This window comes from Tripterygium wilfordii, chromosome 6 (assembly GCF_013401445.1).
Source record: "Tripterygium wilfordii isolate XIE 37 chromosome 6, ASM1340144v1, whole genome shotgun sequence".
Taxonomy (NCBI): domain Eukaryota; kingdom Viridiplantae; phylum Streptophyta; class Magnoliopsida; order Celastrales; family Celastraceae; genus Tripterygium; species Tripterygium wilfordii.
In genome coordinates this window covers 1,425,643-1,451,854 of record NC_052237.1, presented here as the reverse complement: position 1 = coordinate 1,451,854, position 26,212 = coordinate 1,425,643, and the positions used below count along the sequence as shown (strand labels likewise).

The window sequence follows — 26,212 nt, the reverse complement described above, 5'->3', positions numbered from 1 at the left end:
CGTACATAAACGCAAAACACAGTTTCTACAATAGTTGGTTTTATTCACTACAAGAAAACACTAATTTTGTGACAGAAAATTCCGTCGCAAAATAAGGAAATTCCGTCACAAATTCGATTTGTGACGGAATTTGCGATGGAATTTTTTCCGTCGCAAAAACCCTCGTCGCAAAATTTTTGCGACGGAATTTTTGTGAAGGAATTTGCGATGGAAAAATTAGCGACGGAATTTATTTGTGACGGATTTTGTGACGGAATTCAAGAAATTTTGACTATTGCATTTATCAAAATTTTAATAAAGTTTGTGACGGAATTCAAGAAATATTCTGTCACTAATGTTCTTTTTTTTTTGAATTTTTAAATACTTATTTTCACTAATTAAATATTGATTTTTTATCCTTAAATTTATGTATTTTTATAGTTTTAATATAATTATCAATTAGTCGTGTTCATAGTATTAAAGTATGTAAGAAAGAATATGCAATAAAAATAAATTCTATAAAGTTGTGTTCAAAATTTTCATCAAATACAATACAAAATAATACAGTACAAAGAGACAACCCTAGATCTAGTTCTCATCAAAAGAGTAAATGACATCCTCGCGCTTATGTCAGGGTGGTAATCGGGAGGGTCGCATCTCCATCTGGGAAAAGAGTTCCTGTTTCATCCACCCCTGATCTAGCATCGGTCGCTGCAAAGTATTGATCGTCCAATGATCACCAGAAATCTACAAATTGTCATATTATATATCAGTCACAACATATATACATACATATATATATATATAAACAAACTGCCAGAATCTTAAAACGTACATGAATAACTGTCTAGGTTCATAAACAACTGAAAATTATAAGACAACCTATCCGCGCATTCATACACCAACACATAAATGATTCTGAGACACTTGGTAAATAAAAGTATGAAACCACGTTATGGTAGTGTCAATTGTAACTTATCATTTCTAGGAAATGAAAACCTCTACTACACACTTTAAAATTTGATCAGATAAGAAGGAAGAACAATTAATTGATACACATGCATATAGGACCTCCTACACAGTCCCAGTTCATTTTGATAAATTGCTTATTAGTTGTCAACAAGAAATGTTGTAAATTCCAGAATAGTTGTTACCTTGAGTACTCTTGAACTAGATGAAGAGAAAATTTGCTTTTAAGTCTTCAGCTGACAATTTTGCTAGAGCAGGGAACTTTTAATTCTTTCCGAATAGCAAGCAAAACATCTCTATAAGAAGGTAACCAACCCCTATCAATAAGACCAAAAGAGGTTAATTAGAGGTTGAACGCAAAGAAACTTCACTAATGTGATTTTAGTGTATTTTTACTGAAGTATAAAAGGGATTTAGCACTTCATTATTGTATCAAACAACAAAAATTCTATTACTTATTTTTCAGTAACTTAGATTGCAACAAGTAAACTACAAAGCTACTGGCTAAATCCAACAATTATAGAAAATCATCCACTTCATACAACAATTTCTTTAAGAGACATTATTGACTTGTTTGTATAAAACAAAAGGGGGCACTGGCTACCAAATCCAAACATCATAGTCATCTATTAGGTTCTCACATGTATTTGAAAATTGAAATAGGGTCATAAGCGCACAGGAGAGAATATAAGACATGAAAGAGGACAAACTATTCCTTACCACCCAGACCCAAGGGGAATCATACCCTGCATACAATAACAAAGATCAAGAGCAGTTCAAACAACTCCAAATCTACCAAAACGAAAAGGATCCAGGTACCAAATCTGCTCACTAAGTTCAACTACAAGTACATGTTAAGAAAGAAAAGCCGCAGATACCCATTACCAAATAAAGCCTAATAAACCTAAATTCAGCATAAAGACTCTAACCCAAAATCAAAAGAAGGAAAAGATTCTGACCGAAAAGTAAAAAAAGCATACCCCAAAGGCTCAAATTGTAGGTACTTGATTGACGATGTTAGACCGAAAGCTTGAGCCGCGGAGCATGAGAGAACGAGAGAGTTGTCGCGAAGAGAGAAGTTAAGGCTCAAATCGTAGCAGGTGCTTGATTGATGATGTTAGATCGAGAGCTTGAGTGGCCGAGCATGAGAGAACAAGAGGGTTGTCACAAAGAGAGAAGTTAGAAAACAATTTTTAGGGTTTTTCATTGTCAAAAACGTAGATTTATGTTCTACATTAGCGACGAAATCGTTTCCGTCGCTATTTGAATTTTATCCATCACTACTTAAAATGGGTATTTAATTTAATTTAAATTTTATTAGTTAACTAATAATTTAGTGAGGGAATTTGAATTCCGTCGCTAAATTAGTGAGGGAAGTCGAATTCCGTCACTAATCCATCACTATTTTTGGCAGGTGTTTGCGCCAAAATTTGTCACGGAATTTGTGATGGAAAATTTTAGCGACGGAATATTCCGTCACTAATACCATCACAAACTGGTCTTGATTTTGAATTGACTTTTGCGACGGAAATTCTTTTATTTTCCGTCGCAAAAGCTGTAATTAGTGACGGAAAATTTTCCATCACTAATTTCCATCGCAAAATTCCCAATTTCTTGTAGTGATTATTAGTGATAGTATCGAAATAATCTCCATTGAGATATTGACACATGGCACCTAAAACCAAGCTATCATCAGTCAAGGAAGTCTCTTCGGTCCCCAATTAAGGTAGAACTAAGGACACCAACCGATTATGGAGAGGATGACACAAGACACAATAATTGAGAAGAAAACATCTCGCCGGACCAAGAGGCCCCCTCTGTGCAATATCGAGCATAGCTCCTCGATAATATTTCATTGTGACCAAACAATACCATAAAAAAAATCGAGAATCCAATAAGAGACATATTCCACTTAAAAAATGAATCATGATATGATTTTTGCTGTAAATCCATCTAAAATCAGGGAGAAGAGATATACTCTTGCCAAGACTAGATCTCATCTAAAATAAGACTTCAATCTAATGATAGGCAAACGATCCCTAACTTTGAAACTCATGCACTTTACTTGCTCGAAAGCTCTGAGCACCTCCCAATTAATAGCTTAATTACTTGTCAAGTTGAGTCGGAATTAGTTTACTGACTTGAGCGTCAAAGAACTCCTCAGAACGTGATATGCCATCAAGACGGAAACAATTTTGAGCTGCTTTGTTTCCTTTTTCACAACAAATGGTCCTCCATATATTAAGGCTGGTCCCCTCTAAGAGAAGTAGCTCACTCAAAAGGGCTTCTTTATATCTACTGCTGCAATTGCGATTTGTGAGAGAAGGAAAACACACACATCGATCTAATTTAAACCGTGTGACCCACTTACTTTTTTGTTTTTGTTTTCTCTCTCTCAAATTTGTGAGCCTCGTAAGCGAAGCCAATTGCGGATGGCGTGTTTGCAGTAGTAGTGGTGGAGAGAGTACTGGCGAAGAACAAATATTGGGTACGAAGGTATTGGCGCGCCTCAATCGGAATACATGGTTAGATTGAAGTGAAGTGATCATGTAAATTTTGATTGAGCCGCGTCAATATCTCCTTCTTCTGCTATTCTCTCTCCCTCTCCGTTCTTCTGCAACCCTAACCCTAATTCATATATTAGGTACGTAATTTCAAGCTCTCTCTTTAATTAATTATATATGCATATGATTATTTTCGGATTCTAATATTTTCATGCATCTTGAGTAGCACCTGTGATTCCTAGAAGATCTGTATCGATGGGTATAATAGTCTTTACATAACGAACGATAAAGAACTATCTGGTCTGATTAATCACGTCTTGTATATGTACTATGCAGCTAGCTAGGGTTTTTCAAAATTGTGAACAACTGTATACATATGTCAAATGTGAATGCGTGGACCAAAATCCATGCGTTCATAGACCAGCACATTAGACATGTCAATGTCTGGATTTTCACTTACTACCCTACTACCCAAGTCCTAAACTGTATATCTTCTGTACGTATGTTAGGATCCGAAAAGAGTAATAGAGTAATCAACAGGAAATTGATCAATTTTTTTAGATTACAGTTATGATAGGGATCTCATCTTGTTCGTACAAATTTCATGTGGGATATGTGGAGTCCATGAATTCACTTAGATCGTGTGCATTTTCGTTTACGTTGTTTAATTAAAAGAAAAATAAAAAGAGACTGATAAGTAGAAACAGACGAAGCGGTTAGTGAAGGAATCGTGTTTGAGCTGGAGAAGTTGGAACCATGGGGCCTATCCAGGCATGAACCTTTGCTTTCTGTTGGTTTGCATTTAATACGATTCCCTCCAGAGAGTCCCTACCAAAGTGAATCATCATTTTTTTTAGAGTGCAAGATGTTTTGTTTCGTTGAAATACGACCGGTTTTAATTAGGGTTTGTTTTACCTTTCTGTCTCTTATCCTCTTCAGCATATTCGTGGGTTGGAGGAGTTGATTCATTATTTGGATTATTGCCCTGTCGAAACCCTAAATTGGCTTCTATCTTAGCTACCATGAACTTTGATTTGATGTAATCAAATACCATCCATGACTTTGATTAATTCAGAGGCCAAAGTGGTCTCAACTCTCTCAAGTCAAGAGCAAACAAGTAGTACAGAACCAAATATGATTCTTCTAACTGGAAGGATTTGCTCCTAACCAACATTTTATCACATCAAATTATTAGATAAATCAAAGTAGTTAGTATCCCAAATATCCCAGCTAATCAAGTGAATTCGTAGGCTCCATATGTTACACATGACGCATATGAAATATGTCACACGTAACATATATGAAATCCTACGTACACAATCCAACCGCTGGAATAATTGTGATATCCTATCATTACTGCAAAATATATATGACATGTATATGTAAAAATTCATGATTGAATTTAATTAGGCAAAGGCAGTTAATAAATGACGTGAGAGAAGCATCACCAATGCATCATCACTTCGCTGGCATGATTTAGAGGTGCTGTTGGGTTTGTGTGGGTGTTGACGAGGAGCCATGTCTTTTTTTTCTTTTCTTTTTTTTTCTCCCTTCTAATCTATTCCTTTAGATTTGACTGAATTTCCATTCTTTCTGTGCCACTTTTGTCTTTGACTTCTAACCAAATCAAACTCAGAAGACCCACTTAACAGATACGATTGGATTTGGCCAAATTAAAAATAATTCCATTTTCATGACCTTTTCCTTTCACTACTCACTCTCCTTCTCAGCCTTTTGTTAGGCCAGAATGATTCCATTTTCAAAGGATGAACATTCTAAAACCCTACTATTGGAAATCTAATCAACTTTTGCAAGGCAACTTTTTGCCGATCGTAATTATCTCAAATTCTTAATCAACCAACGACTGGTAAAAGCCCGAGGTTATAATCTTGAATTGTAAGTTAAGCCCAATAAAAGGTTGTTATAAAGAAGCCCAAAGCTATCAATCAAGCCTGTATTGAAGCCCATAATAGAGCCCGATAAGCCCAAAATTATAATCGCTGACAGGGTTTTGGAAGTATTGTTGGGCCTTCCATTAATGGATCGCGAAGTCCAAAAATGCACTTCAAAGTTCAAACCAGCGAACGTAAGCAACAGGGAGAGATCCCCGTCAGTGACTTCCCCTCCACAGATCAAAAAATGATGAATTATCCAAAACCATCTTTGCATCTCCTTCTCTCATTAGCCCAAAGTTCCCCTTTTTGAATACTCTCCAAAAAAAAAAATTTCAAGAAAAATCATGCTATTAAACTTCTCAACTTCTCCTCCATATTGTTCCTCTTCCCTCTCCAGATTAACCAATTCAAAATCACCCTTTTTGGAACCCTCCGTGAAACTTAAAACCCACCTATTAAAATCTTTATCCTCTTCCATTGATTATTCAACTCCTTCCAAACTCGATTTTCGGAGCAAGAGCCAGTTTTTATTCAACAAGAGTAGGTACCCGCTTGGTAGGAGGGTTGATTTCAGGTCAGGTGCTTTTGCTGGTTTGGATTATGGAAATTTCGAGAATGCTCAATCTGTATTAGAGGCGGTTTCAGTGTTGACGGCGATAATTATTGTCCATGAAAGTGGCCATTTCCTTGCCGCTTATCTCCAAGGTATTCATGTAAGTAAATTTGCAGTTGGGTTTGGTCCAATTTTAGCTAAATTCAATGCCAAGAATGTCGAGTACTCAATTAGAGCTTTTCCTCTTGGTGGGTTTGTGGGGTTTCCTGATAATGATCCGGAGAGTAATATCCCCGTTGACGATGAAAATTTGCTTAAGAATAGACCAGTATTAGATAGATTGATTGTAGTATCAGCTGGGGTGATTGCCAATATAATCTTTGCATATATGATAATCTTTGTTCAAGTAGTGTCAGTTGGTTTGCCTGTGCAAGAGGCCTTTCCTGGGGTACTTTTGGCCGAGGTTCGAGCTTCTTCTGCTGCTAGCCGGGATGGGTTGCTTCCAGGCGATGTAATCCTTGCAATTAATGGAATTGAATTGCCAAAAACTGGACCTAGTGCGGTTACTGAGGTAGTTGATATCGTCAAGAGAAATCCTAAAAGAAATGTGTTGCTCAAGGTTGGGAGGGGAAAGCAGGATTATGAAATTGGGATTACACCAGATCTAAATGTTGATGGAACTGGAAGAATTGGTGTTCAGCTATCACCAAATATAAAGATTGAGAAGATTGTGGCAAAGAATCTCTTAGAAGCTGTTAGTTATGCTGGTAGAGAAACTTGGGGTCTCTTGTATAATGTTCTGGATAGCCTAAAACAGACATTTTTAAACTTCTCTCAATCTGCTAGTAAGGTTGCAGGTCCAGTGGCCATTATTGCTGTAGGTGCCGAAGTTGCAAGATCGAATATTGATGGCCTTTACCAGTTTGCAGCCTTGCTCAATCTTAACCTTGCTGTAATAAACCTCCTTCCTTTACCTGCTTTAGATGGGGGCTCCCTAGCCTTGATCCTCATAGAGGCAGCTAGGGGTGGGAGAAAACTCCCTCTAGAAGTTGAGCAGCGGATTATGTCTTCGGGGATAATGCTCATTATACTCCTTGGATTGTTCCTAATTGTGAAGGATACCCTAAACCTTGAGTTCATCAAAGCCATGTTGTGATCACTTGCAAGTTGATTGAAGATGGAAAATGATCTGGTTTGAAAAGACAAACAGCTAGCTACAGAGATGGTTACAAATCAAATTGTTTGGCTAGTTTGCCGCTGATGCTTGACACGGGGAAAGACATTATACGTGTAATTTGTTCCGTCCAATATGGATCTTTGTTACAGCCCTGTAAGTCATACTTTACTTCAAGGATAATAGTAACACTAAGAGTAGCCATGCGTTTGAATGCTTTATAATCTCTGTGGACAATATACAACAATTACAATTTTTTTTTTCCTATGTATTATGATCCTGTGCTCGAGTCTTTCTTGGGTTATTTCCAAGAGGGAAGTGACCTTCTTACTCTATTGTTGGTTGGGGTTGGGTTTTTCTTGATGCTCAGCTCTAACATGTTTGCATTTGTTCTTATATGTTGTTGTTGACTGGAATCTATTGTGCCGTAACTCCATTTTGTTTGTGGGCTATCATCTGTAGGTTGAATGGTTACTTTCTTCTTCTGGTTTTTTTTTTTAATTATTTTTTTATATGAATGGTTTCTTTCTTTGAAAGTATATGGGGAAATTTGTTGAAGGATGAACCAAAGTGCTACTTGAAGAAGAGCTGGAAGGCTTTGATTAAAAATCTGTTTCAATCAAGATTCCAAAACAATTGTTGTGGAGATGATGTATATATTCGTTATAACACCGTTCTACTGGTAGTTGTTTCCAATCAAAGTGGCACAAATTTCTGATAAACTGTAATCTATACTTTTAAGTAACATGAAGAAAAACCATACATGCAGGCTATAGCCAACATTTAGTCTTAATAAATACTCCACGATGTGTACTGTATTCTATTTCTTTTTTCCTTTTTAGGTCAGGCCACTGCGACAAATTAGCAGACAGGCAGACACCAGTGAGTCAGTGACCACCCACCGCCAATCTACCTTCTCCGGTCTCCCCACCAACTGGGCTACCCTGATAACATAAAAAGAGACAAAGGGGCCAATATTAATGCTCGGCGCCCTCATCAAACCTGTAATTTAAGAGCGCATATACTAGTCTACTACTACTACAACCCATGGGCCTATTTCGCTCGTGATGATTGTGCTTAGAGACGCGGCCCACTGGCCGATATTTACATCTAGCCCTCATTAAGCCCGTGATTTTAAGAGTAGTGATATCGTCATCTAACGACGGTTACAACCCAAATCCTAACGTTCGGTACAGGAAATGGTGATGACTGATGCGATCAGAATTCCAATTCGTATAAAAGACAAGGAAAATGGTAAGGGCCAAGTTTTTGGTGGCCCAAGCCATCTCAAGTTTAGGTGGCGCCTACATGGCATGACCATGTCATATGTCAAGTTGAAAAACATTTAAACAATGACCATGCCACATAGGATCTCAAGGTATTAGGTGGGAGAGTTCACCAGTGAGCTATCTCATAGCTATATAGTTCAACACTTTAACCAAATAGTCAATAGTCATGGCATTCCAAACAATATATATGTTAGTATTTAAAATAACATTTTACAATCAACATATATATTACTTTTAAAATTGTTTATCAAACGGAGTATTAGTTGCAAATACATCCATCATGGTGACATAACCAATGAAATCAAAATATATAAATACATTGAATTTATGTAAAGTATTTTTTTAAAAATATTCATAGAGTTGATTGATATATAATTATCGATAAACGACAAAATTATTTAATAAAAGAAAAAACATTCAACGAATGAAAAATCCACTATTGAAATTTGCCAATCTGGCAACACAAAAGTCTATGAATATAAACGAGACTGAAACATACTTAATGAACATACCGACAAATGATGTGCATCAAATTATGGAAAGAAAATAAATTAAGAGATATCTTCATTCTAACGTGAAAATATAGTATCGAGGCGAGATAATGCAGAGTCGTTTAGGGTTTCGTTACGTGCAATTGTCCAACTTTAAAAATTATATTCTTTTGATTAAGAATATGATTAATAAAAATAAAACATTGTCTAATGTCTATAATACTCTAGTTGGTTTGAGCACAAGTATACCCTATTCTTTTATTGTGAGTGATTTATTTGTAATATGCTCATAATTCATTATAAAACTAAGATATTTGAAATTCTAAACTACGGGTTTCAATAAATTTTAAGGTGTTGTAAATTTCATTAATTTTTTATTTCAGACCATAATTTATTTATTTTTATGTATGAACAGATAAATCATAAATTAGTCTGTGCATGTCGTTGAGTGGAGGTTGGAAACGCATCCTAGAAAGTGAAGGACGTACCTCAAACCATGTAAACCGGACCGAGATGGAAGCTCACACCTGTAATTGAAATTTCCCTCTAATCTACCCCACCAACGTCTCTCTCAGATCTTCTTCATGCATCTATCTCTCTATCTCTAAAACTCAAAAAAATCTTCAAATTCTCCTTCTCCATCTCTCTCTCTCTCTCTCTCTCTCTCTCTCTCTCTCTCTCTCTCTCTCTATATATATATATATATATATATATATATATATCTACACACGATTCATTAATTTGTTTCTCTCTCTATATCTACACACTTTCTATATCTAGTTATCTACACAATTGGTATAATCAACCAAATTTGCAGAACCAAAATTACCCTCAGAGAGACAAATCAAAGCTTGATTGTCTCTCTCTCTCTCCCCTCACCTTTCATTCGTTCTTCTCGCATGAGGAGAGGAGAGGGAAAAAAAAAACTCTCAGAAAAAAACAACAAAACCCCCCACCACCATAGTCAGAAGGTACGGACAAAAAACCAATTAAAGAAAATGAACTTTTTAGAGTGACAAACTCCACTCCCATATTCCATTTAAACCCCCCACAAAGCATAGCAAGATAGTATTCACGGTTGTGCTGGTTGCGGTGGTGGTGGAGATTTCGAGAAAATTGAGAGATGCCCGAGCCCAACGGTGGTGGAGGAGGAGTGAAGAGAGATGGGCTGAAGAAAGGGTCCATTAATGAGGGTGGAGGAGAGCAAGGAAATGGGCTGAAGAAGGGCCCATGGACTGAGTCGGAGGATGCGATCCTGAGAGAGTACGTGATGAGGCAGGGAGAAGGGAACTGGAATGGTGTACGGAGGAAGACAGGGCTGATGAGGTGTGGTAAGAGCTGTAGGCTTCGATGGGCTAACCATTTAAAGCCTGATCTCAAGAAAGTCCCTTTTTCGCCTGAAGACGAATTCATCATTGTTGATCTCCACTCCAAACTTGACAACAAATGGGCTCGCATGGCTAGCGAGGTATACATACATACATATGTTTTCTTTTTTTGGTTAAATTCTTTAAAATTGGTTTTTTCTCTATATGTTTATGGACTTATGCAGTTGCCTGGTAGAACTGATAATGAAATCAAAAACTTTTGGAACACAAGAATGAAGAGGCGTAACAGAGCTGGTTTGCCTAAAAACATTAATAATAAAGATGAACTGAACCAAGATGGATTAGTTGCATTGGCACAACGACAAATTAAACCTCTGAAAATTTCGTCATTTGGGTCACTCGTCCTTTCATCGTCGGATCCGAATTGTAGTTCAATTCCATTCAACCTCTCAACACCAACAAACCCGCTGTTACAAATGAATCCTCCCTACACCAATGATCAGAGCCATCAACTCCAGTTTTTACACCCGGTTTCTCTATTCGGAGCTCCAAATCCAACTTGGTATAACCCGAACCTTGCGTTGGCAGCTGCAGCGCCGTCATTGATTCAATATGGACGTAATGATATGAGTTACACTTCAATGATGATGGGAGCTATTGCTGAGCCTGAAGGGCTCCCTTCAATCCAAACACCTCCTCCTCCTGTCTCATCTAATGAAGACGGTGGTGATTGTGAGTCGACGGAGAATTTTATCTATAATATCAATGGCTACGAAATTGAGACTAGTGGTTTGTTGGACGCCCTGGTGCAGGAATCACATGCTAAGTATTCACGTAAGACAGAAAGTACATCCCTGGGATCCGAGAAGGGTAATAAGGCAGTCGTAGTCATTGATGGTGAGAATGAGGACGACGACGATGGGGAAACTGCGAGTAAGCGCTTTAAACTGGCATTAATTGGTGATGGTATTGATGATGCCTCGGGTGATAATGGCTTATTGCAGCAATGGAATAACATGAGAGCATCGCAATCACAATCACAATCAACTGTTGGTGGTGAGTGTTAATATGATAATTTCAATGTTTCTTTTCTTCCTATATATATGAAAAATTTTACTTTTGTTTTATTTGGATTTGCACGTAGGGATGGAAACGAGTGAGGAGATGAACTCCATGGATGAAGATTTGATGAGCTTGCTGAGTGACATCCCTACACCAATGCCACTAACTGAATGGTACCGGGCAAGCAGCTAGCCAAGAACACAGCCGTATGAAAGGACAGATGGAGGACAACATGACATGCAAAGTAATATGAACTCAAATGGCCTTTTTGTTCATTCTACTGAAGCAACATGCCTAACTCTACCATGTGTTAACAATAGCTTTACAAAAATGTGTTTCTACCATGTGGTTTTTATTTAGCTATCTTAGGTTTTATTTGGACCATAGGTTTGTAGTTTTATATAATTAGTGTTTGTTTCTAGTTCAGACTGTGTGTCTACCGCATGCATGTAAAAGCCTATTGTACATATTATACATCTCATATATATATAACTCACATGCTGAGATGAGATGGACATACATGATCCATGTAAAATCGCGGGTCTCACATATCCTACATGATCTACATGAAATCGTCTTAGCATTTGAAATAGTTGAGACAAAAAAATTAACATCCATATGAATGTGGATCCGTCAATATGCTCCATTGACCATGCGTTTTATCAAATAAGAATTTAATTACTTGAATATAAGGACAGGAACCATAAAGTATGTGGAGGGGCACTTGGTGTGGTGTGGCCTCATATTACATTATATATACACATACAAATATATTTGATTGCCGACTTTTTTTTTTTTCACGTGGTTCTTCTATGCACATAATAAATAGAACCTACGAACGTCACACTTGGCATGTAAAAAAGGCTCATGCACTGACGCATGATCTCACACTGCCCCCATTTGTTGCCACCAATTCCTCTCCCTCATCGACCTCGTGTGCCTTTAATTTGCCTTGTCCCTTTGTTCTCTCATGTTTCTATCAACTATTCTTCCTCCTCACTTTTGGCTTTTTCTCCACGAATGTATCCCAAATACGCACGTTGTCTTATGTCTCATTTTGCACTTGTGGGTTGTGGCGTGGCTTGTCAAGAGATTCAGACACCAATTACCAAGTTAATTTTGATAGGGTCTTTTTTCTTGAAATTATATAATAGGTTTTGGGAATTGAGAAGATGACACATAGTGACATTGGTACATGTTGAATGAATCTTAGAGCATCTCCAGTAAATAGGATCCGCATCCTATTTTACAGGATGGAAGATCCAAAAAGCTTGAAAAACAATCCAGTTCAGTTCCTGTATAATAGAGGATCAGCTCTTCAGGGCCATGGCTAGCAAGACGCCAACCGGGGCTGATCAATGGGACAACTTAGATGGCCAAGATGACGATGAAAAGAACAAGAAAACAAGCGGAAGCAGTGGCAAGAAGATGGCAGAGGTTAAGGCAGCAGCATCTGCAGGACTTGACAAGGCCAAAAGAAGAGCTACTGTTGGCACCCAAAAGGTCAAGAGTGGAACCTCAGCTGGAATGAAATGGGTCAATAATCAGTATCACAAGTTCTCCTCCAAACGAATTGACAACTACTTATACGTGCTTCTAAAGGTCTATGCTCTGTTAGCTTGATCAGTAGAATGGATCCATCGGGCAGCTGGTTGCTTATAATAATCAAACATGCCAAATCACTGGGAGTTGTAAATCATATTTATCCATTCACCTCTGTCAGGGAAACATATTTCTTTTCTAAGGCTACTAGCTCTTGTTCAGTTAGCGCTCTTGATACGTAAATACCAGGGCAACACCACAAGATCACAGCGCCACAGGCCACAGACCCAAACCCAAACCCAAACCCAAACCCAAACCCAAACCCAATCCTAACTCACTCCATCAAGCATTGACCATCGATCATCATCATCCTCATCCTCATATATTCTAAGAGTGTTTGGATTGAAGAATTTGGAGGAAAGGGAAGAGAAGAGAAGGGAAAATGAAGGAAGAGAAGGGTAGAGAATGGAAGGGAGAATACATTTCTCTCTCATGTTTGGATAGATAAAAAGGGAAAGAAAATAAAAGTTGTTTAGTTTACTAGTTTATCCTTACAATTTATGTTGAAGTATTATGTATAAGGACAAAAAATGTTTTTAACTTATAAATAACTTAATTAGTCATTCATTCCCTCCAAATGACTCCATTTTGGGAGGAAGAATTTTGACAAAAATTTAATGAAATATTCCCCCAAATCCCCTCAAATTTAATCACTCCCTTTATTTTTTTTATAAACTATCCAAACAAAGGAAATGGAAAGAAACTCTCTTTCCCTTCTTTCCCCTTCCCTCCAAATCCCTCAATCCAAACACACTCTAAAGTAACAAGTAAAAGTAGGAAGAAAACTCATCAAAGCATAGAGTAACCGATACCATTTGCTTTATTTACAGGATCCGTCAATTAATTTTTCCAAAACCAAATCAGTAAGCAAGAAATTTGGGCTAGGTAAGCGCTATGGTTAAAATTCTTTCGAACATAAAAGTGAAGTAGGATGTAAGACACTCACCCATGCCATAAAAAATGTAAATGCAGAAAACAGAATATAAATGTCTTATCCTGAGAACCAAATTTTTTAGACAAATTGCAGGAAAAGTAAATCCTAAAAGAAAACATGGCTAAGGGAGAGAGAATTTACAACTTATCTAGAATCTTCCTGTCATCTTGCAGGCCTTATTCACAGACACAGTTTCATTGCATCTCGGAAGTCAGAATATACCAAATGTGTTCTCACCGCTATAGGTCATGTAAACGAAACCATCTTCATCTTTATTTTCCTCATAAATTGCAGACATCATGGCAGCTGCACCAATACAAATAAGACTTGGTAAAAGAGTACATACTTACAATTCTCAAAAAAATTAAAAGACTAAAATCTTACCAGTGGGTGGTAGAATGTTCTTGACAAAAATAAAAATAGCCTTCTCAGGGCTAAGCTTGATCCTCTTCCGAACCACATACACAAACTGGCCAACAGTCAGATCAGCAGGGACCAGATATCTACATCCATCACAGTTGATACATTAATTACCATGGGGGCAGTAAAACACTTACACACACACACACAGAAAGAGGGAGAGAGAGAAAGAAAGAGCACAATAGAAAATTAAGAATATAATGGCTGGGTAAATTTCTCTAACAGTCAGCACGCTTTTTTTATCACAAGTTAAATTGATTAGCTTTTAGCAATAAGGCTACAAGTTTTCTATTAGTTCGACTTGCCCAACACATTAGTGGAAAGTCAATAGGAACACTTGACACATAACAATTATTGGAATACAAACAACAGTCAAGAAAAAACATGCAGACTACATGCATCAAAAGAACTACAGAGCAGATTTTTCGGGAGAAAATCAGCATATTTCAGTTGTGTGATTCTTTATAGGAAAGAAGTAGCGTATTTGGATTCATAATACTAGTGCCTGTCAAGAGGTATATTGCATAAACTAATCCATGCAAGACAAGCAGAGAGACATGATTTGTCCCACTGTTGTCAGTGCAGCAAAGGTAAGAAAACCAGAAAACTCATTTGGTGTCTTCACACTAAAAAGTTTCATTTGATATCCTTTAACGATATATAACTACCACCAACAGGCAACAGGTAATTGCTTTTGATTTTTTTTCCCCTTCCAGAAACAGGATTGCAACTCCCACATTCCCATGGATCTAAGCTCTCCACCAAAGCACGATTAAAAAAAAAACCACAAAATGAGTAAACCCCCATAGCACATGTTGAAGGGTCATTGTAAAATGTAAATTAAAGCTTTCATGTAAATTGCCAACGAACTAGATGGTGATAGCATTCGAAACTACAACATATCAGAATCTACATTCAAAAAATAATTGACCATGAAATCATAGCAATAATACGGATAAAGAAATAAGAATGTGCCTCTAGAGTAAGTAAAAAATATAATTAAAACCGGTTAAACGACGAGCATCCTCATACAAAAAAAATGACTACAATCAGCTCTTAGATGACAAAATTCAATTCATGTAACTTTTCTCGCATTTATTATCTTTTTTAGCTATATCTCTTCATCAAAGGCAAACTTCTCAATAGAAAAACTTGGCAACTCCAGAGTCAACACAGAGTTGCTAAAAAATATATCTAGCTTCAGGATAAAAGGAAGAGTATAGATAAAGATAACAAACTTTTTCTTATCAATGTCAGGCACGTCAGTCTTTTCAGCCCTTTCCACAATTACCTGCGCATAAATTCAATTAACTTAGAGTGCAAAATAATAGGATAAATAATCATGCACACAGGCACAAACCTTTGCATCAATCCCCAACCAGACACATATGAACACATGCAATAATGCAAACACATATAAACAGAAGAGCATTGGAAAGTCATACTGGTATTCTATCTGGATATTTTTCTCTGATGCGAGCAGCTTCAGCCTGTCTCCTTTCTGACATAATAAAACAGAGATGTAATCAATACACGAAGACAAAACAACATTACATAGAATGATAGAACTCAAATTTTTTTTCATATTGTCTTGAACTTGAAGCACGTCATTCTAATATAGTGTTTGTAATCAGCATACCACGGCATAATGCCTGAACACCCTTATTCTACTTGCAATCTACAAGTCAATTCGTGTAACTCGAGAAATTAAGTTAAGACCTTAACACTTTCCTAGTTTCCTTTAAACGAATCATTACTGGTCAAAAAGAATAATTCAGACAAACACAATAGCAACAAGAAACAGATGTCTGAATATCATCTTATGCTTCACTACATATAAACCCTGCCTAGGTTGCAGTGAGAAAGAAAAGAAAAAAGAACTTCAAACTCGCATATAGATATAGCATTCATCAACCATTGTCAGTAAGTGAAGTTTAGGAATATCAAACGGAAGTTGCGATGAGCATCAATATTTAAATTAGAACGCAATACAAAATTGCATGAACAACCAAGAAACTTCAAATATTTTGTTGACAATTTAACTCAATCCAGTTATTGAGCCAAATAACCGAAAATAAAATATTACAGTTCGTCGTCCTCGACAATATACTCAATAGAACCCTAAATTATAAACAGAATATCTCGTGCAGCTCAAAAAGAAGAAAAAAAAAAGTAGTGCGAAAAGAATACGAACCGAGAGGGTGATCCATCTTGAAAGAGCTCTTGGCCATGTCGACACTTCTTGGAAAACTCAAAGCAAAAAGAAGGAACAAAGAGTTAGGGTTTCAAATCAACAGAATATTAATCAAAATTAAAATTGGAAAAAGGAAGGGGATGCAACTACGGGCTACAGCGCAGCCGGAAGGAGAGAGAACGAGAGGAGTATCGAGATCCCAAAACCAGGAAAAAGGGGAGTATAGAGTGGATTGTGAGCAACATCATTTAAATAGTATTATTTTATTGTTGATTTTTGAATACTAATGCGGTTATTAATAATAATTTAATAGCCCTTGGGTTACTTAGATATCGCAGAAACGACGCCGTTCCGACTCTTAAAATTAGAAACTAGGGTTTTAGAAAGCATTGGGCCCCCTGGCCCAGAAACATCTATTCATAAGTGGGTCGAGAAAGGTCAATACAGTGTCCAGTCTTGATTCCATGTCGCGCAAGTGTGATCAATTTTCGTGAGGGCCTCACATGCAATAAGTGAATGGTTGCGGGGTATAAAGACAGAATGGGAGGTATGATGATGCCTTAGACGTTTGTAGGAAAATGGAGGGAGGCACAAAACGGAAGCAGCGATCTTTTCATGGTTGGTGAAACAATTGTGAATTAAATTTGGAATCTAGCTCATAAGATGAAGAGTCTCATACAAGGGATCGATACTCCAAACTCCAATCCATTATTGAATTCCTTGCCCCATGGTGTTTTGCTTAATGGCACTTTCGATAAAGGAAGCTTCGTTAGCCAATGCTGCAGTGCAGTGTGTCTGTAATTTCTTCTTGCGAGAGCCTGCAATTCATCATAATGTCTTCTTGTGAAAGCTTCAATATTTTGGGCGTGTTTATACCAAATGACGCCATATATAGTTATGACTCCAAGGCTCCGTTTGGCACAGCGAAAAAATTGATTTTCAATGCTAGCGGAAATGCTGTGAAAAATATGTTGAGCTTAAAGCTGTGAAATATGCTGTGAGGTGTTTGGTGAAATAAAAACTGACGCTAGCGGAAAAACGGTTGAATTAAAGTATTATAATATTAGTTTTTTATATTTATATTAAAAGTAATCTAATAAATATAATTCTTATTAAAATTAATTTTAAGTATTCATTTAATTAATCAAATATAATTTATATTTAAAATTAATTTGAAGTAATTTTTAATTAATCAACTTAATTTTCTTACATTTATTGTATTTTTTAATTTATATTTAAGTAATCAATTAATTTTCTTATATTTATTGTATTTTTTAATTTATCATTATGTATTAAAATTAAACACCTATAAAATTAAAAGTCTTAAATATAAATATTTTATTTGTATTTTTTAAATTAAATTAATTTTATTTTAATATTAAATTTACTGTTATAATAGTTATAAATGCATAAATATAATTAATTTATTAAAAAATAGTTTTATTTAAACCATTAAACACAATTAAGTGGGTCCCATTAATAAAATAATAATACTTTTATCTAAAAAGTGGGGACCCACACATTAAAAAAAATTTTAAAAAAAGCTACAGCGGCAAAACCGCTGTACAAAAGAAGCTCCCAATGAGAGCTTCTTTTGCGCCAGCGGATCCGCTGGCGCATTTCGCCTGTTTGGCATGACGGAGCCGCTTTGCGGCTCCGCTTGTGGAGCCGCCCTGCCAAACAGGCAGCAAATCCTCCTTAAAAGCACCTACAATTATGTTGATTGTAGATACTAACACAGTTTTCTTAGATATCGTGGAACGAGGTCGTTTCAACTTTTAAATTGGAAGCTAGGGTTTTTAAAAAGTAAAAACCATTGCCCCTCCGGGCCCAGAGTGAACCAGGTCTATTGATACGTGGGCCGAGAACGGGGAGTCCAATCTTTTAACACACAAAAGGCCCAATACTTAGGGGGAAAGGCCCAATTCGCGAAAGTCCTTTGGAAAACAATTTCAATTTGAGACCAACAACAAATTACAAATAGCTTGAAGTTTGAAAGCAGGGAAAACATGGCATTTGGGCAATTGGGGGGTAGAAAGAATGATTATACCAGTGAACCTACGAAGTAGCTCAACCGACGTAGACCAAAGGTTCCTTCCTTTTACGGTTTCCAGGCCATAAATGCTGATTGAACAGAACCAACATCCCTCCATCATCTCTTTAAATGCTCCACATTAAAAGCTCCAGATTTGTCTCCGTGAGCTTTTTCACGATTCCTCTGTACCTGCTTCTTTGACATTAAATGTTTCAACCTCCTTCCTTGTTGGGTAGTTGGAGTTTCAATGCTTCTTCTTTAAAGCTCCCTCCCTCTTTCATTGCTGCATTGCACTGCAGGGTTCCTTTCTTAAAATACAAATAATGAGTCTCTCTATTGCGCTTGATCTTCACCTCTCAGTACCCACTTCCTCTACCCATTCTGTTTCTTTCATTGAAGATCTCTGTCTAACTAATTAAACATGATGTTCTTGGACTCTGAAAGTGATCGTTTCATTTATGTAGCTGCAACCATACTTTTTTTGTTTTTGTTTTTTAACAGCAGATATGCCATGAGAATGGATCATTTAACGGGATATTGGTGCGGTTCAATAAGAAAGCTGAGCTCGAAATGCTGTGAGCTCTGCTTTTTGATTGAGCCGTGCCAATATCACGTTGCCACTGCTCTTTCAAAACATTCATCTAGCATATTTGTGTATTAGTCTGTCTCATCATAAATAAGGTAATTCTGAGTTTACTTTGTTGAGGTACTTAATTTTTTTTGCACTTTCTATCTAAACGATGACTGATTGAAGCTAGCCTTTTGGGTTTTTGTCGATTTGGTAACTGAATTCATCTGGGTTTTGTGATTAGTATAAGCAAAAGAATGTGCTTTTTTACTCTGTTATATATCGTCCATTGTTCATGCATTTCTCTGTTGTGACTTTGAATGCCTTGAAAAGCCCAATCTGGCCAATTTCATGAACCTTTTGAATTGTTTTGTTTTGTTTTGTTAAGAACGATCAAGCCGTCGCCTAGAATTTTGAGGAGAAGAGAAGAGCTCAGACAGCAACTGCTAGGCTGAAATCTCTTACGATTCATGCGTTACAGTTTCCGAGTTTCAAGCTCTAAAGAGTTACTGTTAAGTGACATAAAAGGTGAATCATGAATGTCTTTGTTACATGGCACGAGTTAAAGAGCATTTCAGCAAGATCAATCCTTTGCCCTGCCTTTGGTGCTGCAGTCTCTCACTTTCGCTAGCAGTCGAAACTCTCTCTCAAAAACAGAGTCAAGAACAACGATATTTTCGTACAAGAGGAACAAATTTTCAGACCAGGGCCGTAGTTGTTTGTTTGTTTGAGTAGTTGAGAAGAGTTATTTTCTAATGATCAATAATGTTGGCCTAACTATATTTCTTAATTATTTTCATAAACTGTCCAAGGCATTGTATTATTTTCACCAAATTATGGTTCACAAAGCAACTTGTCGGTATTGTGATTACTTCCATTGCCGAGTCATTAATAACAGTAAGGGGTTCATGTACATGAATAAGATGAGCTCGAAATTAAGGTATAAAAGAAGTTTCTTTTGGGCTTAATTAAGGCAATACATCTTTTAACCAACCAAATAGTATTGAATCGTCTAGTGCATGTCCTGCATGTTGTACAGGGGACTCATATGTGTTGACAACACAATGTTTGCAGAAAGTGTAGATGAATACTTAATAAGACGGGAAAGATGACTAAGATGATGAGGCTATCAGACAGGTGCATATAACACTTTCTCGTCAAAATTAGACTCTCAGAACAGATAATCTAACATCATTCTAAGGTCTAAGGAGGGCTGAAAAATCCACCAGAGAGTTGTATTTATAAGGAGTTTGACAGCCAGGGAACTGCAACTTACAAATTAGCACTCAGTCAAAGAATGGACTAGGTGCTTACAGCCTCTTCCTTCTTTTTATAGCCATTGCTCCGAGTCTGAGTGTAGTTCCTTCGCTAAAAATGGAACACGTTCACACAGTACGGCCGCTCTCTCTCTCTTTTTCGGTTTGACACGATGATTTTGCTCTGTATACCAACACAAATACATGACATGCACAGCACAGATATTCTTTTTAACTCGTCGTTCTTCGAGTTCAGAAGAATTCCAAGCTGCCTCTTAGAAAGAAGCACTCCACAATGCGTCCTCACCCTCTCCACACTGCCGATGGACCTCCTTGATCCTATCAGAAGACCTGCAAATCCTCCAGTCAAATGAAGCAACACAGATGTTGCCTGCCTGGGCTTTCCACTCGCAGTCTGCATTGACAAAGCACCAAAAAAATCATAACATCACACATTTTGGGGCATTACAATTTACACGGTTCTGCTTTGTGTCCTCATTGAAATATCTAAATAATTTCTGTTGAATTCCATGTGCAGAAGGAAGTGAACTCATTTGACAGTCTCAAAACAATAGCGCATTTTTTTAAACAAACGTGCAGGGAAATTCACTGGTCATATACGTATGTAAGCATGGCAACACGTAATTAATTACAAAATTTTGAAACTTAAGCAGGGAAGACCACTTAATATCAAGGAAAATGAGAAATCTAGTCGTCAAATGTTCGGTTCCTCCGTCCGGAATGTGCATGGGGGATCCATTATGAAATCATTACTTTATTAATTAGGTGAATCAAGTAAGTTTGTTTTATAAAACTAAGATGACTATTTACTTTAATCCTCACTAAAGCCAAAGATCACATCATTGTAATTGTTTTGTCATTATATTTCTGGTGTGAAATATATATCATTAGACTGTAGAATTTATAGATACAGAGGTTCACCTTCTGCTTGCCTACGACATGTGAACTAGCCTTCAGCAATGCAATGTTACAGTTTACGTAAGCCAGAACATGTCAATGTTATTGTTTCTCCGTAACACCTACACTACTGCATATTAAACTGTCTAAAGGGTAAACAACTTCCTTGCACAAGGCTTCCAGCCTTATCAACCTTATCAGTTATCAATAGGTCAAGTGTTTGCCCTTCGCATGCAAACTAAAGTTCGTAGAATCATGGAAAATACTCCATTGTATCAGAAAATTTCGGACCAAATGAATTCTTACCTGGTGGGGTGTACCACAACATAACCTCCGATCATCAATATGCTCCACATCAAGTCGATAAACCAAGATCCCAGTGAGACATCCTCATTGGTGTACTTGTGTAGGACATGCCTGAGATATGTGCCAAATAGTTATCAAATGTGCCAGAGCAGTACCAAGAGGCAGAGCTTCAGATCCAAGGCTACAATTGCAGACAAAAAATAGAGTGCCTTACTGGTTTATTGATATATATATATATATATGTGGCCAAATCTTTTGAAATGGCTATAATTGTCCTGTAGCTGTAGCATGACGGACGTACTCCTCTGTAAAATAATTCATGCATCCAATGTACACCCATGGTTTCTTCTTGTGTCTAATGAGAGTCTCATAGAGTAGCTGAAGCAACTGGAAAGCAAATGGGATATAAGTGTGTCAAATAATTAAAGATACAAAAAAAAAACTTAACATTTAAATTATAGAAAATGATTCCTAAAAGAGTTAAATGGGTTACTACTTCCAGTAGACCACTTACTTATTGCAGAGCATGTAAAGGCATGTGAGGCCAACACACATTCATGCAACGCTAACCCTGTATTCCAATGGTATATACATCGCAAGGAAGTGTATATATTAAGTAAAATGAGAGAGATCATTGGAAGTGGAACTTATGCTCTCTTTGGTTTGGAACCTAGAGTTAACATGATATCTTTTTGGCAGAGAAAAGATCAAAATTATAAAGAATCTGAGACGTCATTGTTTGACTGGAGAAAGCTGATTAGGGTCTGTGAAGCAACAAATATGGAAGCCTTTTTGAATGCCCTATTTTGTGTTATCCAAGGTTACAACATGTTATTGGTAAAGAGATCAAATAGCAGAGTGGAGATCCCCAATACTCCAAGATAGTTTTTTGCAATAGCAAGTAACACAATAAATAAAAATATCAAAGAAAATTGTACCCCTTCCTGCCAAATGAGTAAACACTTCATTCCATTTTTACACTTTGTTTGACTGTACCGTAACCTTGATCTTCAGTGTTCTCCATTCTACACAAGCACTAAGAGGCTTCACTAGAGTAAGATGATATATAGCTTTGTTATAGATAATATATATCCTGTGTTTTTCATTATTGATCTCCACTGATTTTGCTTTCATTTGTGTGCTGGTGGTCTTCCTTTCCTGCTGCTAGGTTGTTCCGTCTCCACAAGGTTGCAAAGGGTACGTTTTGGTTCCTCTTAAGCTTTATGAACTGCAGGTTTGGTGCATTTGTTTTTATTCTTTGGAGCCTGGGGTTTGGGTGCATGGTTTTCCTGTGTTTTCAGATTTGGGGCCCTTTCACCTGGTTTTAGTTATCTGTTTTCTTAGACTCTTAAAACTTAGAGGAGTCTGTTTCTTGTTTGGGTTGGTTTTTAAAGGGAGTTCCTCTTTGTTCTCTTTGCTGGGGTGCTCCGTTCCTTTGCTCTTCCAGGTTCAAGTGTTATTATTTTGTTATCATAATATCAAAGTCGGGGCATACAATGCAAGTATTATTTATATGGAATCAGTAGCTGGGGTGCTCTGTTGCTTTGTTCTTCCAGGTTCAAGTGTTTTCTTTTTTCATCCTTAATTAATAAAATAAATCTGATTTATAAAATTAAAAAAAAAAGTGATTGGTGATTCTGTTTTCTGTGTCTTGCCCATATTATCACCCATGTATTTTTTTTTTAAATATTGGGTTTTAGATATTGGCTTAGTTGCAGTCTATTATTTACGATATGAACTATATCAAGGTTAGAGTCCCATCCGACATTAGTATGAAACATTATAAAAAAATTTTGATTTATTAAAAAATAAATAATATTGATATGATTTATTTCTGCCACTTGCAATAAAATGATACAATATGTGATTAGTTGAATTGAAAATGAATGACATTGTTCAAGATGAGCTCGAATGGTAGGTGTTTCAAATTCGTTATGTATGTATTTGTTTTGGGCTCCTGCAAGTCAGTTTTAGTTTCTTTGTTGTTGTTTTGGCTGTTTGGTTGCTCGGTTTAGAGTCTATTGTGACACTTGTGTCTTAGTTATTTCCTGGTCTTAATTTTGCTTTCTTTTTCAATAAAATTTATCAAAAAAATGGTTCAAGTACAATCAACTAGGTAGCATGACTTATGTGTCCCACTGCCACCATAGGTTTTGCTTTTTTTTTTTTTAGTCGTTTGGGTTTTTTTTTTTTACTCTTTTTAGTATTATAATGTTGTATTCTTACTCTGGTCGTCATAATAATTGTGTTTTACAGTTGAAAATGGCTTCACCATCTCAAAGGATCCCACAGGTTTTTTTTTGACCTTTTGGCTTTGTTTTTAAATTTTATTTAATGTATTATTAATACATCTTTTAGATGAAACCGTTTGCGTTTAATATTTTTTTGTTCTATTATTGATATAGCATGTTGATTGGAGAGATTTTCTGACAGAAATTCGTGATCAACGAGCTTGTTGTAAGTATATTAATTGATCCCTTAAGAATAATATTACAATTGTTGTTATTATTTTGTTATAATAATATTATTAAGTTAGTTAAATCATAGTGGGGTATAATTTTCTAAAATCATATTTAGGTTGTTGTTGGGCGATGGCAGCTACTGCTGCAATCGAGGCAGCATATAACATATTTCAGCCAAGTTTCTTGTGCAAGTTATACGGTGAAGAAAAATTCATGCCTGATAAGATGCATCTTGCCTCTCAACAATTAATTGATTGTATGGTTCCAAAAAAAGATAGAATTGATGAAAGAACAGGATGTTTCACATCAGCTCCTAGTATTGCATATCAATGGATCTTGGATAATAGTATTTGTTTTGATCGCGACTATCCATATGTTGCAAAGAGAGGAACTTGTCGAGGACAGATTAAGGTAATTATTTTCAAAAAAATATTTTTCTTTTGTTAGTTAATTTTTTTAATAATATCATTATTCACTATTTTATTTTTTTTTATTTATACAGCTATTTGTGAAGATTCAAGGTTTTGATCGTGTAGAGAATAGTGAGGAAGCAATACTTCGATCAATTGCCAAGCAACCAATTACAGCCGCAATAGACATTTGTAAGGCACTGGAAAAATTTATAGGGGTAATTTATTCGACATAAATTTGAATTTGGCACAATAAAATTAATTGTGACTTTATATACCTTACTTATGTGCTAATGTATTTTTATGTTAGGATGGAGTGTATGAGGGCCCTCCTCCAGGACAAAACATCAGTGGAAAGCATGCAATATTAATAGTCGGATATGGCACAACAACGGAGGGGAAACAATATTATTTAATTCGTAATTCGTGGGGTAGGGACTGGGGAGATAACGGCTATGCTAAGATTAGCCGAGAGAAGATACGTGGTGCATACCTTCTTTCTCGGTTTTCATATCCCATTGTTCCCGAATTAAAAAATTGTTAGGTTGAATTGTGATGGAAAAGAGAAGTTTTAATGTATAAGTGATTTACTATGACAAATATAACTTGGAAGATGCCACAGGTCTTCTATCTTCCCCAGCTCTAATTGCTTTGTGGTGATTTTGTTTTAAAAAACATAAGCAGCCATGCTATGCATTGAGATATGGTTTCAATGGAAGTGTGTACCAAAAGCAAAGGTAGCATTGTGTAGGAGCAGCCACGATACATACCAAAGTGAGCATATGTGATGAAAAAAGATGGATTGAGAAGTAAACCAGAGCTTTTAATCACGCCTAATGTGCCTCCATCTGGTTGAGAAGTAAACAGTTTAAGTTGCTAATATGTATGTGTGTCTTGACTTTTGACAGCTTAGTAGCCTTAGTTACGAGAGTCCACAGGAAAAAATGTTGCGTTTTCTCTGCACCACCATCGAACTAATTTATCTACTTTCCCGTGTAGATAATCCAACTTGGCGGAAAGAGCAAAAAAATTTCAAGAATCCATGGAATAGGCAGATTGCAGAAACCTGTTCCTTTTTCTATTTTTTACAAGTACAAATTAAAGTTTCTAGTTTCTTTTAAGCATAGTCTCAAGGAAACAAACACTGGCAGATTCTTCAACGAAAAGAAGAGTAAATAGAGAGGTAAACTCTTCTGTTTAGTGTTAGATATGAACCTCACGACCATGCAATTCTCAAAACCTTCATAAGCTTCTCAGACAGGCAATGGTGATCTGGGTAAATACATGTATTTCTATGTAAAGGGCCACCGTTATGTTGTCTTCCTAGGCATCCGATTAAGATTGAACGCCAAGGAGTTAACAGAACTCATCTCAAGACTCGACAACCTGACACATTTATTTATGGCGTTCGATCCCAACCACCAGTGACTCCCAACCATTCAACAGATCCCACAATATCAAAGGCTATCCCTGATGCAACCTCATCCCCCAACTCTCATATTTCCTATCACATACCACTACCAACCATAACTTACGTTTCTTACACAAATAAATACTCCCCTGGTACGCCTGAGTCCTACATACAATACCCAACATCAAACAGCATCCGCTCAAACCAGTGCTGCTCTCACTCCTTTATCCCTCTAATTTCTTTTATTTTTGACCATCCCATTACACTCAACAAACCCTCACAATTGGCTTCTCTTACTACCCCTTTCAACTTTATCCTCCCCTTCTCCTACTCTCTTAATCATACGAGTATTTCTTTTATTCTTTAACTATAAGAAGTTAACCTATACAAACATTTAGCCAGAAAAACGTTCACAGCCCGTGTAATATTCATATTTAATATATTAGCGAATT

At 36.6% G+C, this 26,212-nt stretch overlaps 3 protein-coding genes and 1 long non-coding RNA gene across 7 annotated transcripts; 2 read left to right on the top strand and 2 right to left on the bottom strand.

The window, feature by feature from the left end:
- Positions 1-478: 478 nt before the first annotated feature.
- On the bottom strand, positions 479-2,138 carry LOC119999534. The gene is made up of 3 exons (XR_005468467.1): positions 1,929-2,138; positions 1,134-1,265; positions 479-726 (listed from the first exon to the last, which is right to left on the bottom strand). It is a non-coding gene; the product is annotated as an uncharacterized LOC119999534 (long non-coding RNA).
- Positions 2,139-5,558: 3,420 nt separating this feature from the next.
- On the top strand, positions 5,559-7,294 carry LOC119999625 (membrane metalloprotease ARASP, chloroplastic). The gene has a single exon (XM_038847309.1). The coding sequence runs from the start codon at positions 5,692-5,694 to the stop codon at positions 7,054-7,056; it is 1,365 nt and encodes a 454-aa protein (XP_038703237.1). The 5' UTR covers positions 5,559-5,691; the 3' UTR covers positions 7,057-7,294.
- Positions 7,295-9,977: 2,683 nt separating this feature from the next.
- LOC120000089 (transcription factor MYB101) lies at positions 9,978-11,436 on the top strand. The gene is made up of 3 exons (XM_038847962.1): positions 9,978-10,322; positions 10,407-11,238; positions 11,327-11,436. The coding sequence occupies exons 1-3, from the start codon at positions 9,978-9,980 to the stop codon at positions 11,434-11,436; spliced, it is 1,287 nt and encodes a 428-aa protein (XP_038703890.1).
- A 2,326-nt stretch (positions 11,437-13,762) lies between these two features.
- LOC119999647 (autophagy-related protein 8C-like) lies at positions 13,763-16,665 on the bottom strand. Of its 4 annotated transcripts, none has more exons than XM_038847339.1 (6): positions 16,545-16,665; positions 16,395-16,441; positions 15,646-15,701; positions 15,439-15,491; positions 14,165-14,283; positions 13,763-14,086 (listed from the first exon to the last, which is right to left on the bottom strand). In XM_038847339.1, exons 1-6 carry the CDS (start codon positions 16,640-16,642, stop codon positions 13,992-13,994), a joined length of 468 nt encoding a protein of 155 aa, XP_038703267.1. In that variant the 5' UTR covers positions 16,643-16,665; the 3' UTR covers positions 13,763-13,991. The 4 variants fall into 4 exon arrangements, with proteins under 4 accessions (XP_038703267.1, XP_038703268.1, XP_038703270.1 ...); XM_038847340.1 differs by having other exon boundaries at positions 16,395-16,450; positions 16,545-16,638; XM_038847342.1 differs by having other exon boundaries at positions 16,542-16,608.
- Positions 16,666-26,212: the final 9,547 nt, after the last annotated feature.